General features: G+C 32.6%; 2 protein-coding genes across 2 annotated transcripts; one reads left to right on the forward strand and one right to left on the reverse strand.

Moving 5' to 3' along the window:
• Window positions 1-1,943: 1,943 nt before the first annotated feature.
• LOC114181280 (CEN-like protein 1) lies at window positions 1,944-3,435 on the forward strand. Its single transcript, XM_028067688.1, has 4 exons — window positions 1,944-2,396; window positions 2,496-2,557; window positions 2,657-2,697; window positions 2,843-3,435. The coding sequence occupies exons 1-4, from the start codon at window positions 2,148-2,150 to the stop codon at window positions 3,058-3,060; spliced, it is 570 nt and encodes a 189-aa protein (XP_027923489.1). The 5' UTR covers window positions 1,944-2,147; the 3' UTR covers window positions 3,061-3,435.
• Window positions 3,436-4,947: 1,512 nt separating this feature from the next.
• LOC114182063 (E3 ubiquitin-protein ligase XBAT33-like) lies at window positions 4,948-10,942 on the reverse strand. The gene is made up of 10 exons (XM_028068812.1): window positions 10,335-10,942; window positions 10,124-10,183; window positions 9,660-9,731; window positions 9,213-9,394; window positions 8,763-8,923; window positions 8,625-8,683; window positions 8,498-8,544; window positions 8,261-8,404; window positions 6,192-6,283; window positions 4,948-5,951 (listed from the first exon to the last, which is right to left on the reverse strand). The coding sequence occupies exons 1-10, from the start codon at window positions 10,509-10,511 to the stop codon at window positions 5,410-5,412; spliced, it is 1,536 nt and encodes a 511-aa protein (XP_027924613.1). The 5' UTR covers window positions 10,512-10,942; the 3' UTR covers window positions 4,948-5,409.
• Between the last annotated feature and the right edge of the window lie 556 nt (window positions 10,943-11,498).

Below are 11,498 nucleotides of genomic sequence, written 5' to 3' on the forward strand. Positions count from 1 at the left end.
TGTACGATCCATGATGATAGTTCTACGTGGGAACACAAAGCTTGGTTCCATTTCAATGTAGATAAAGTTTCTAGAGTTCCACAATTGAAAGAAAGTGGATTCCATGGTGAATAACTTACATATGCTACATGCATTTAACACGTAAACGATTTGAGGGAAAGTGTTGAGAGCGATTACTTTGTCTTTTATCCCTTAGATAAGATTTATCTTTTAGGTTAACTTTTATTCTCTTCATAACATTCAATGGTGTGTGTGTGTATATATAGGTAATAATAAAGACTCCACACCATATTATCTTTTCTATATTTAGAAAAATTATTCTCTTCAAATAAAAAAGAATCGTAAATAAATTTAGAGCATTTTTTCAGCAAAATAATACTTTGCAATATTTTTTCGAAACCAATTCTGCTTTTACATGATGTGTGCTTATAAGTCACGTTAACGTGGAGCTACGTGTTGTATGGAAAACGTTAATCTTTTTCTTGTCCAAACACCACGCAGTAAATTTTGAAAATGGAATAAGTTACCAAACCCAAAATCGATTATGACCTGAACGCGATTTTGGTGTCCAAAATCGATTATAATTGACAAACTGATAAATGTGTACGCGGATTTTTGTTACCTCCAATACTTGAACTTTTTCTTATATGGATATAAACCTAATTTTGTTTATTTGTATATACTCTCTAAAATAGGAATGAGATGAAATATTTAAAATTTGTATGTATATTTTAATAAGTATAAGTAAATAAGAGAAGTTAATAATTGTTCACAATATTTTGCATGCAATTCACAACACTTTCTAGCCATAATAAATGTTGATCATCTCAAATTAAATATTAGTTATAATAATCAAGAATGTAAGGTCTTGTCATGCGTGGTTCCCTACAAAATTACGTGTTTCACTTCACCCTACTTGCAATGTGATTTGTAAGATTTTTTATGGGCCCCTTTTGCCCTTTCAACAATATATATATATATATATATATATATATATATATATATATATATATATATATATATATTCAAAAATTAGAATTTCAACTTCTAAATTTTAACACTCAATATTTAATAAATATAGTATTGATATATAATCATCTTATTCATATATTTGCATGTATATTAATATACTGTGATGATATGAAAATTAACATGTCAATATTATATTAAATATTCAGAAGTAAAATAGTCTTGATCAAATTATAACATATTTATTAAATTGTTAAAAGAAGTGTGATACGATGAGTTAGTACGAACGGTCCTCAAAATAGGTCAAGTTAAATAAAAAAATAATGACTTAAATTGAAGTAGGTCTCTGTTTATCTATTCTATTTAACATTTAGACTACAATCTTATGAATCAACTTACTTTTAAAAATAATAATTATAACTAAAAAAATAATAAAAAAAATATTATCAAAACCTATGTAAGTATCAAAGTTTATAATTCAAATCATTATATCTTTATATTGAAATTAATACTATTGACTTATTTTAAATATTAAGTATTTTATTTATTCTTTTAAATTTTAAATTATTTTAATAAAAAATGTCTTTTATATCGGTTTGAGTATCAAGCTAAACCAAATATATATATTTCATTTTAATGTATATTAAATAGAGGTTTATTAGTGAAGAAATTTCCAACTAGATTTTGTTTGTCCGCTGAATTTAAAATAGAAATCCTAAACTTGATAAGATTTCATTTTCATTGATATGATAAATCATGTGCATGTAATTGAGCACCTTGTGGAAAAGTTGAATTCTCATTCGCCAAAGATATAATAATGTATCGGGACAAATAGCACAAATTCTTGAGTCTGCTTCAGCCAATACGTTAAGGACACATAGTAGATTCTACGGTTTATCAGACACAAAAACTGATATATACAATACAACATCAAGCTTTTCAGAGCGATAAATAAATAAATGTGTAGCATTTTTCATCATTTCTCTCTACTCTAGCATGTTCCCTTGACAATTTTGAAGAACCCAAATTGCTTACTTAAACAGTGTGTTCTTTCCCAAAATAGATAAGCGTGTATGGAATCTCTCTTTATGCTTCTAAACCAAGCCAAGTTCATGGTTTTTATTTCCCTTCATAAACCCTTTTGGCGCCTATAAAATGCCTTCAAAATCTCACTTCTCATGTGCCCTTCTTCACAAAGTTTTTCCCTTTTCTTAGTTTCATTCCAATTCATGTCTAGGGTCATGGAACCACTTTCTGTGGGAAGAGTGATAGGAGAAGTGGTTGACATTTTCAGCCCAAGTGTGAGAATGAATGTGACATATTCCACCAAGGAAGTTGCTAATGGTCATGAGTTAATGCCTTCTACTGTTATGGCCAAACCACGCGTGGAGATTGGTGGTGATGACATGAGAACTGCTTATACCTTGGTAAAATCATCACTCATTCACCCCATCTATGTGTTTGATCATATGCCTCTATTAGTGGTAGTTAACTCAGGGTATTTATGTGTCAAATGGAACATTTAGATCATGACAGACCCAGATGCTCCAAGTCCTAGTGATCCATATCTAAGGGAACATCTTCACTGGTTTGTGTATTATCAAACTCAAACTCTCCATGTTTTTTTTTTCTTCTGTATTCTTTGTACTATATGAATTCCATTATTAACTTGGTGACAATTTATCAGGATGGTTACAGATATCCCTGGCACCACAGATGTCTCTTTTGGTTAGTCACTGTCTTACCCCACACTGTGTTGATTCTTATTATTATTATCAGTATTTCTTAATCTAAGGGTAATGCTTATTATAAAAAGATGCGTGTAAAAAGGACATTTTTTGTTAACAAAAGGGAACTGTTAAACTGGTAACAGGAAAAGAGATTATGGGGTATGAGAGTCCAAAACCAGTAATAGGAATCCACAGATATGTGTTCATCTTGTTCAAGCAGAGAGGAAGACAAACAGTGAGAGCTCCTTCTTCAAGAGACCGTTTCAACACAAGGAGATTCTCGGAAGAGAATGGCCTTGGTCTACCAGTTGCTGCAGTTTACTTCAATGCTCAAAGAGAAACTGCTGCAAGGAGAAGGTGATGACTCCAGCTCCAGAAGAAGAAGAAGAAGAAGAAGAAGAAAAAAAGAAAAGGGTTTCAGTTAATAAAGTTATTACTTCTTTCAATCTCAAGTATCTGAGATTTGTTTCTCTGGTTTTCTTAGGGTTTGGCATGGTTGAATAATAAGGTTAGGCTGTGTTTTTTATGAAATCTCTTCCTCTCTTGAGTTTTTCTTTTTCAATTTTCTTTTGGAGGTTGGTGGTGTTTAAAAGGTAGTAGATATTCTTGATGTACTTTGTACTTATAGCTTTTCTAGGTTATGAGAAGTTGGGGACCAAACTATAGTGTTATGTTTCTTTTAAGAATCTATGATTTGTTACAGGAAAGAACATAGCTTTACCAGAGCTGTTACTTACATTTTTTCATGCTCTATCAGTTCAATTTCTTCACCATTCAAACCAGTATTGCCATCACATGCATATTTTTGTTTGGTTATATATATATATATATATATATATATATATATATATATATATATATATATATATATATATATGAATCAATGGTAGAACAAGTGTTTCACATACCATTTGGTGTGGATACGAACTCCTCAAAATAGTTCATTAACCAATAATCCATTACTGTTGTAGACATTGATGAAGTTAAAGTCAAGGATTAAAATTTAAGGAATGACTAACTTGACACCAAAGTACGAAGAAAAGAAAGTGAAGTCTAAAATACAAAAGGACAAAAAAATGGTGATATCAAGTTGAAGCTTTAAACTGGATGGATAATCTTTTATCCCTGTCGTTTTCATGTAGTATTAGTTTTTCTTTTAAAAAACCAAAAGATTTTTATGAGAAGTTAGTTACATTTTTCGACATTTGATTTGTTTTCGTTAATAATATGTCGTGAGCACACTCTATAATTTATGTTCTTTGATCCATCATCACGACTTCTTGATGGAATTAATCTTTAACTAAAAAATATGTCACAATAAAAAGAATATTGTTGCCGAAAGATGTATTTTGTCCAAATTAAATTTAAAATATTTTACACAAACCCATCAACAGAACTACTGCTTTACCTATTAACCGACCTATATATTAAAATATGGTTTTTGAAATATATAATTTATTTATTTTGAATGTTTGTATTATATAAAATGAAATAATATGTTCAAATGAAATTACTTCGGTACATCAATAGTTTCATATCACTAATTTAAATTGAAAAAAATAAATATATTTAAACTATTTTTAATTTCAAAAATTACTGAAAGACAATATTTACACAATTATATGAAATCTTTACGCCGATGTAAAATTTATCAAAACTTTGTTTCAATTTATACAATCTATTCATGACTATAATCCTTTATTTAATGTGAGACCAACACATATTCAATGATATTGCATGAAATATCTAGCATGAAACTTAACACACATTTAATTATATTAACATATCATGATTTGAATTATTGATGAGTATAGCATTATTATGAATAACATATGTATCTAGAAAGGAGGCATGAATATAATTGCTGAATTATTTGGTGGCGACCCACGTTCGCACGCATTCTCTGAAAAGTGTGGAATGGTTATTATGCATATTCTATGCAAAACTATGGAAGAAGAAAGAAACAAAAGCTTCCAACACAGCAAACAAAATAATAATTGCCCTTATAAAGAGAGCCTGCGTGTCGCCTTCTCTATGGATCCGTATTTCAAACGTGGCAACATCTCATTAGTTGGATGTGACTTCCAACAACCTTAGACAAATTCAAATACTCTTTCAATCCCACTATACTTCTTCTATATGCATCATTCACCTCCTCACTTACTTAGTGGGGCCATTAATGGTGATGTTAATAATAACATAGACAAATAACTATGAACAGAAACAAAAACAATGCAGGGACAAAATCTGTTGAACAAGTACTCTGCATAACATTAGTGTTGATAGGAAAAACATTCTCCAGTTCACAACAAGATCAATTACAAATCCAGCAACAAGCTGTTACATTACTCAAACTTGTTCTTGTAAACCTATGAAGATAAATTACAACAAAATATACTACACAGAAACAAATCTGAGACATGCCAAAACAGAAGGGTATTTTTCTTCTTTCTCTTCCTTTGAAAGAACACTTAGTTTCCTATGATAAAAATGAAATCCAACTAAACTGCAATAGCAACCAGCTCATACTAATTCTACTAAGAATATCATATCTTGGCACTAAAAAGGTGGTGGGATTCTGACATATACATACACTGGATTTTCACCATATGAGGCTGGTTAAGAAGATAAACTATAGACTCCTTTATTGATCTAAGATTGTATGAAGTATCCACAAAATAATAATGGCCATGCACCAACCTATCATGTCTCAAGCATTTATTTCTGAATTGCATTGATGCTCCCTGCTGCAACTTCTTCTACCCCAAAACATGCCTGAACATGTTGTTTTATCAAGCCTTGGACCTTCCATTTTCTCCTGATCCATCGTCGACGATGCTTGTGACCGACGAACCGGTTCATCGGCTGCTTCGTGCGATTCAAATGTAGGGCAAGGACCATCATTGCAAGTGCAGAGAGGAATAGCTACAGAAGGAAATGGAGTACAAGTGACAGGGCAAAGCATCTCTGATGGAACTGAAGCTACGCGGTTCCTTCGAATCTCAGGGGTATGAGAAAGAGATGATGAGTGATCTAGGTCACGTGGGTGTAGCATGCATGGGGTACAGAGGCTGAGAGACACGTGCATTTTGTTTTCTTTTGCTTGGGAACCTGGTAACTTCACGAAGGAGACAATTCCATGTCTGCAAAGAGGGCAAGGGATAGAGCCAGGAGGAACACACGTTTCAGAAGAAACATTGCTCGTTGAGCAAAGATAAAGTGCACATCTTACACAAAGCTCATGTCCACATCCTGCATGTAAAACGCTTGAAATCAGGATTTGTTTGATTTGGATAGCTTTTAAAATTTGATTTTGAAGCTGTTTTGAAAATTTGTTCAAGTTTCTGAGTGGTGAAAGTTATTTGTCTGTGTTTTCAGGTTTTAAAAATGGTGAGTTTTGTATCCATCTTTTCTGAGTGTGCCTGTGCAGTTCATCAAATATCCTCTTGTAGAAAAGAAGACAAAAATAAAGAGATAGATTGAATGGAGTACCTTCAGCAGCCACAGAACATGACCTCTCAAGGCAGACAGCACAAACATCAACTTCACTGGAGGAGGTTGCAGTTGATTGCAATCCACAGTCTCTGCAGTTATTCAAATCAGTTTTGCATTTGCATCGAGAATAAACAACAGAGACATGTTTTAGCATTTAACTCTAAGTTGGAATATCAGGAAAAGGAGAACATTGGCAAAAACAAAAGTAATTTTCTCTTTCTCTTTCTCCTTCTCTTTCGAGGGTTGATAACTCCATCTTTTGGTAATTATCTCGCTGTCTTTAAGAATCATACAATACCACAAATATCTTAATGAAAGACATTGTTGTTAGCATGTCTTAGCCTACACCTTTTTATATACAATAAATCCCTTCAATACCAAAGATGTGTGAGTTAGTTACTGACACAAACATAAGTAAATATGTGTTTCGCTCGTCACATTCATGATTAGCCTCTATTGAGCATCATTTGATACAATATGATAAACATGATATCATAAGTACATTATAATGGAGACCACCAAAAGCAGTAATACATTCAATTTAGCAAGTACTGTGAGCAATCATATCATGAGAACATAGCAACTGTGTTTTTTCTGATAGAGGCCAACTAATATTACTATCAACTAGGGATGACTAACAAATTTGTACATGCAGAAATTGTCCAAACTTGTGTCGAAGTTGACGGGAATATCTAGATTGACCAAACAATGATCCGAGTATGGGTAATACTCAATTTTTCAAATTTTAGTAAAGTAATTTTGAAATATATGCAATCACAATTTTCTCATTATTTAGCATTGAAGAGAACAAAATGTGTTGTTTTAGCATTAAATTCTTAATAATATCGAACATTTCATTTAATTTGATTTTTATTTTTAGTAAAAAAACGTTATTTAATATATATCTAAACGGCTACCAACATGGATACAGGTATGCCCGTTGCCCGTTGAGGATGAAGATAAAACAAATTTCAAACTAATCAGGTATCGAGAATAGACATGTGATATTTGTCAATTGTTATAACATCATCGTGAAACCAATTCCATTAGTGGTAAAAAAAGTAATTTCCCATTTGCCTCTGATGTTTACTCTAAACTTAATTTACTCTAAAGTTTGGGAGCCTGTTTTAGAATCTATTTCTGAAGCAAAATACTTTGTTATTTTTATTGAAAATCGTACCCCTATGACAGACATACATTATGAAAAGTAAATTTGAAGTCGTTTCAAATTTGTGCTAATCTTTTTCCATCCTGTCTAAAATCAATGAATTAAGTTTAATGATAGTACTAAGTAAGTAAATCATGAATTCTCCAAAATAAAGGTTGACATTCTTATGCAATTGTGTTGTGATAACAAGTCTGTCATGAGCATAGTTAATAATCCAGTACAACATGAAAGGACCAAACACACTGAAATTGATAGGCATTTCATCAAAGATAATCTATCATTCCTATTTATACAAGACTCAATGACCAAATTTATCAAGATTAAAGAATGTTGCTAATTTAGTTTGTAGCAATAAATTGCTCCTAAATTTATATTGCTTCTCAAAACAACCCTTGTCATTAATATTTCTCTCTCTTTAATAATCGTTTACTAGTACAACCTTCTTTCTTTTAACTAGAGGTATCTTAGTATAAAAATACTAATACAAGGAAAGTTATGAATTGGATCTTATAAAAAGGGACAAACCTTAGTTCTAATTTGTAATTTATAAATAGGTATAGAGGGAGTATATTTTATTTCATTGGACTGACAACAACATCAATCAGCCAAGTCATTTATTGTTTGATCTCTTTAATAAAAAATCTGAAGATCATAAGCCATTTCCCCGAAGTATTATTTTTCAATATCACACTCCACATGCACAAATAAAAACTAATAATGTATACTTATTTAAGAGGTAGACAAACAGTGAAAAGTATGAAATCTCAGTATCTCACATTTAGCATATCTGGGATTGTACAGAGTCCATCACAATGGAATGAATTTTTCTTTGTTAGGAAAAAAAAACTTATTATCATTTTCATTATCTAGATTGCAGATATATTGACTGCAAAATTACCTGGCAATGTTGAGCACACTCATGAGAGGCAAGGACAAATAATTTGAAGAAGGAAACGTCGATATTGTGGCTTGAGAAGTGGGTGCCAGCAATGGTTCTAGCCAATGACGTCCCCACATCCTAGCAACATCAAGTGGAAGCCATCTATAGAACAAAAATTTAAATTCATACCATTAAATCATTTATGTTACAGGCTTGCAAAAGTTTGAACAGAAATCTCCATTTAAAGTAACCTACCCATTGCAATTCAAAGCCATTCGACTGGCACCTCTTGCAAGGAGGATCTGAAAGAATAAAAGCATCATGACATGTTCAAAGGAAAAGACCAAATAGAAAATCAAATCAAAGTTGAAGAAATTCTTGCCTGGCAGCATTTTAAATTGCCTCCACAAGCAGCATAATGCAATGGAGTGCTTCCAGCCCCTGTATCAATGCACATCAGTAAATTTCAAGGAAAGAAAACTACCATACATTTGTCAGAAAATCAAACCAAAGTAATTACCAATTAAATCCATTGAAGTTCCATAATGAAATGTTGCAGCTGACACATTAGCATCAAGATCAAGTAGCAGTTGTACACAATCAAAGTACCCATTTAATGCAGCCATATGAAGGGCAGTGATACCAGCATCAGCTGTTTTATTTACAAACCTCGACAGCACACTGCACTGGAATGAAGTAAATAAATAGCAAGATAACATACAAATATTGTAACTTTACAGGATAGTCATGCCTTAAAACATTCTCAACTTCAACAAAACTATAAGAAAACTCAAGAGGGTGTAATCAGGTTGAATTGGGGTAGGTTTTGAACCATTAAAAAACCAAACCAATTAAACAACAATGGGTTGAAAATATCACATGTCACCAATGGTGAAAATATCACAAGTGAAATTCACCGCACCGGTAAAATACTGTTCTAAAATTAAGATAATGAAAAGGAAAGGCACACCTTTGTTCATGTGTGTTTTTCACATTTGATCCATCACCTTCCACATCCATGCGAGCATGTAAAGATTCAAAAGGAGCACTTGGAACAAAATCTGCAACAACAAGTCTGATGCATCTTGCATGTCCATTGATGGCTGCAAAGTGTAGAGCTGTCCTCCCACTGAGATAATCTGCTTTCATAACCTGTAATCAAATTGGCTAAGTCTGGTTCTTCTTGAAAAGAAACTTTAAGAATGTAAACAGGAAAATACACTTGAAGACCAATAATTCCCTTCCCATCTAACACATAGTTTCAACTCTCAACAATCAACCCTATGTCTATGGCCTCCATATGATACAACAGTTCAAATATAACTAAAAGACAGAAAGAGGGAGAGAAAAAAGAACAGTGAAGAGATTGAATTTCTCCCACATGAACACAGTAAATAAGTGAAGTACTCATACTCACATTACATCTGAAGAGCAGAAGAGTTTGTACAACTTCCCAATGACCATATCTACAAGCTTGCATCAATGCCGTCTGCAAATCAAGGAGAAAAGCAAACCAAATCTCATTTAGTGAACCATATGTGAATCAGTACAAAATACACATGCATCAAAAAGAAAAGCAACAGACATCCAAATAAAATTGTGAAATTTTAGACATTATCATTCTAACAGCTATTGAATAGGGCACCAGATCACTGATCTGTGAATAATCACCAAACGCATGGAACAAAACCTTATTTCAATTTCAAACACAACATAACCTTCCAACACCCAAGTTAACCTAAATTCATAGCACCATTGCAATCAAACAGAGTAAATTCATCAAATCAAAACCAACACCCACAAAACTTATATCCAAGCCCAAAATCAACCTTTCATGTTAAGCACACATTTAAAAATAAAACACCAAAACGGAAACCGTACCTGCCCACAATAATTTCTTGAATTCACATCAGCTCCATTTTCAAGCAACAATGCCACAATCTAACAGAAACCCAGATTACAAAATCAAAAGGCGAAGACACAGAAGCTTAGAAAATCAAAAAGGGGGTCGACGAAAACAGTAAAGACAGAAACTTCGAAAGATTAAAATGAGAAAAACGAAAAGGGGTGGTTGAAAAATTTAAATTGAAACCTCGTTATGGCCTTTAGAAGCTGCAAAATGAAGAGGCGAATTGAGACCCCCAAAAGTGGAGTACTTTGCAAGACCAGGGTTGCATTCCAGAAGCATCTTCGCCTCAACCAAATCGCCGTCCCTCGCCGCCGACACCAACCTCTCGCCGGACGCCGAGCACCCAAATGAATTCCCCATCTCTCTCTCTCTCCCTCTCTCTCTCTCTCTCTGAGATCAAATCTTCACAAAGGAAGCTCCGGGCAAAAAAAGAAACAAAATCCAACCAAAGGCAGCAGAATCTAAACGCAATGGGATTTGAATGTATGTGTGTATTAATGTTGTGAAGGAAAATTGGAAACTTTGCCTTTGGATTGGGTGGAGAAGCTGTGTGGTGACGTGGCAAACTTTTTCTCTCTTTCTCTCTCTCTGTTTATCTAATAACTGTATGAAACAGAGAAGGGTAAAACAAAAAGAAAGGAAAAAGCAAAGGTTGAAGGTGGTAGCTAGGAATGTGCTTGAAGTCGGTGTTAATGGTGGTGTGGTGTTGTGTGGAGCGAAACAAAAGGGAAAGGAGTGTGACAGAAAATGAAGGCTCTTTCTCTCTCTCTCTCTTATTTGTGTTATTATGTTCTTTCCTTCTACGTGGGTTCTCGTTGCTTTGACTTTTTGTTTGTCCCTGTTTGTTCGATACATCGGTTAAAATCGTTGTTGGGATTCATAGGATTATAGTTTTTTCTTTTTCTTGGTGGCAGTGAATTTTGTATATTATATTCCATATTTTTATTTTTATTTTCAGTTCTAACACTTTACTAACATTTAAGAAATAGTATGTATGTTAAGTGACACATAAATAGGATTTCAAAGACATTCTTTTTTTTTAATTTCCTTTTCACTTTACTCTTCTATAAAAGTTTTAGATTTAAATATGTTCAGTTTTCAATATACGATTTGTTTATTTTATTATGTAAAATCTTTTTCTTCAAATTGAATGTATGATAGAAGTGTATAATTTTGATTTAAGTCCTTAAAATAATATTTATTTGTATTTTATTTATAATATTATGTCAATAATATCTAAAATAATTTTAGTTCTTTTAGTCTCTTGATTTATTTTCAATGATGACCACTCATATGTTTCCTATTATATGATGATCTGGAAATAGTGAAAATATACACTGAGCATTA

This window comes from Vigna unguiculata, chromosome 4, assembly GCF_004118075.2.
Source record: "Vigna unguiculata cultivar IT97K-499-35 chromosome 4, ASM411807v1, whole genome shotgun sequence".
In the NCBI taxonomy this organism is placed as follows: Eukaryota; Viridiplantae; Streptophyta; class Magnoliopsida; order Fabales; family Fabaceae; genus Vigna; species Vigna unguiculata.

Coding starts and splice junctions, on each gene's coding strand:
- LOC114181280 (XM_028067688.1), top strand. CDS start 2,148: ATGTGCCCTTCTTCACAAAGTTTTTCCCTTTTCTTAGTTTCATTCCAA. Junction 2,397..2,495: donor TGAGAACTGCTTATACCTTG/GTAAAATCATCA, acceptor TGGAACATTTAG/ATCATGACAGACCCAGATGC. Junction 2,698..2,842: donor CACCACAGATGTCTCTTTTG/GTTAGTCACTGT, acceptor AACTGGTAACAG/GAAAAGAGATTATGGGGTAT.
- LOC114182063 (XM_028068812.1), bottom strand. CDS start 10,511: ATGGGGAATTCATTTGGGTGCTCGGCGTCCGGCGAGAGGTTGGTGTCG. Junction 9,732..10,123: donor CAAGAAATTATTGTGGGCAG/GTACGGTTTCCG, acceptor CTTGATTTGCAG/ACGGCATTGATGCAAGCTTG. Junction 8,684..8,762: donor AACTTCAATGGATTTAATTG/GTAATTACTTTG, acceptor GCATTGATACAG/GGGCTGGAAGCACTCCATTG.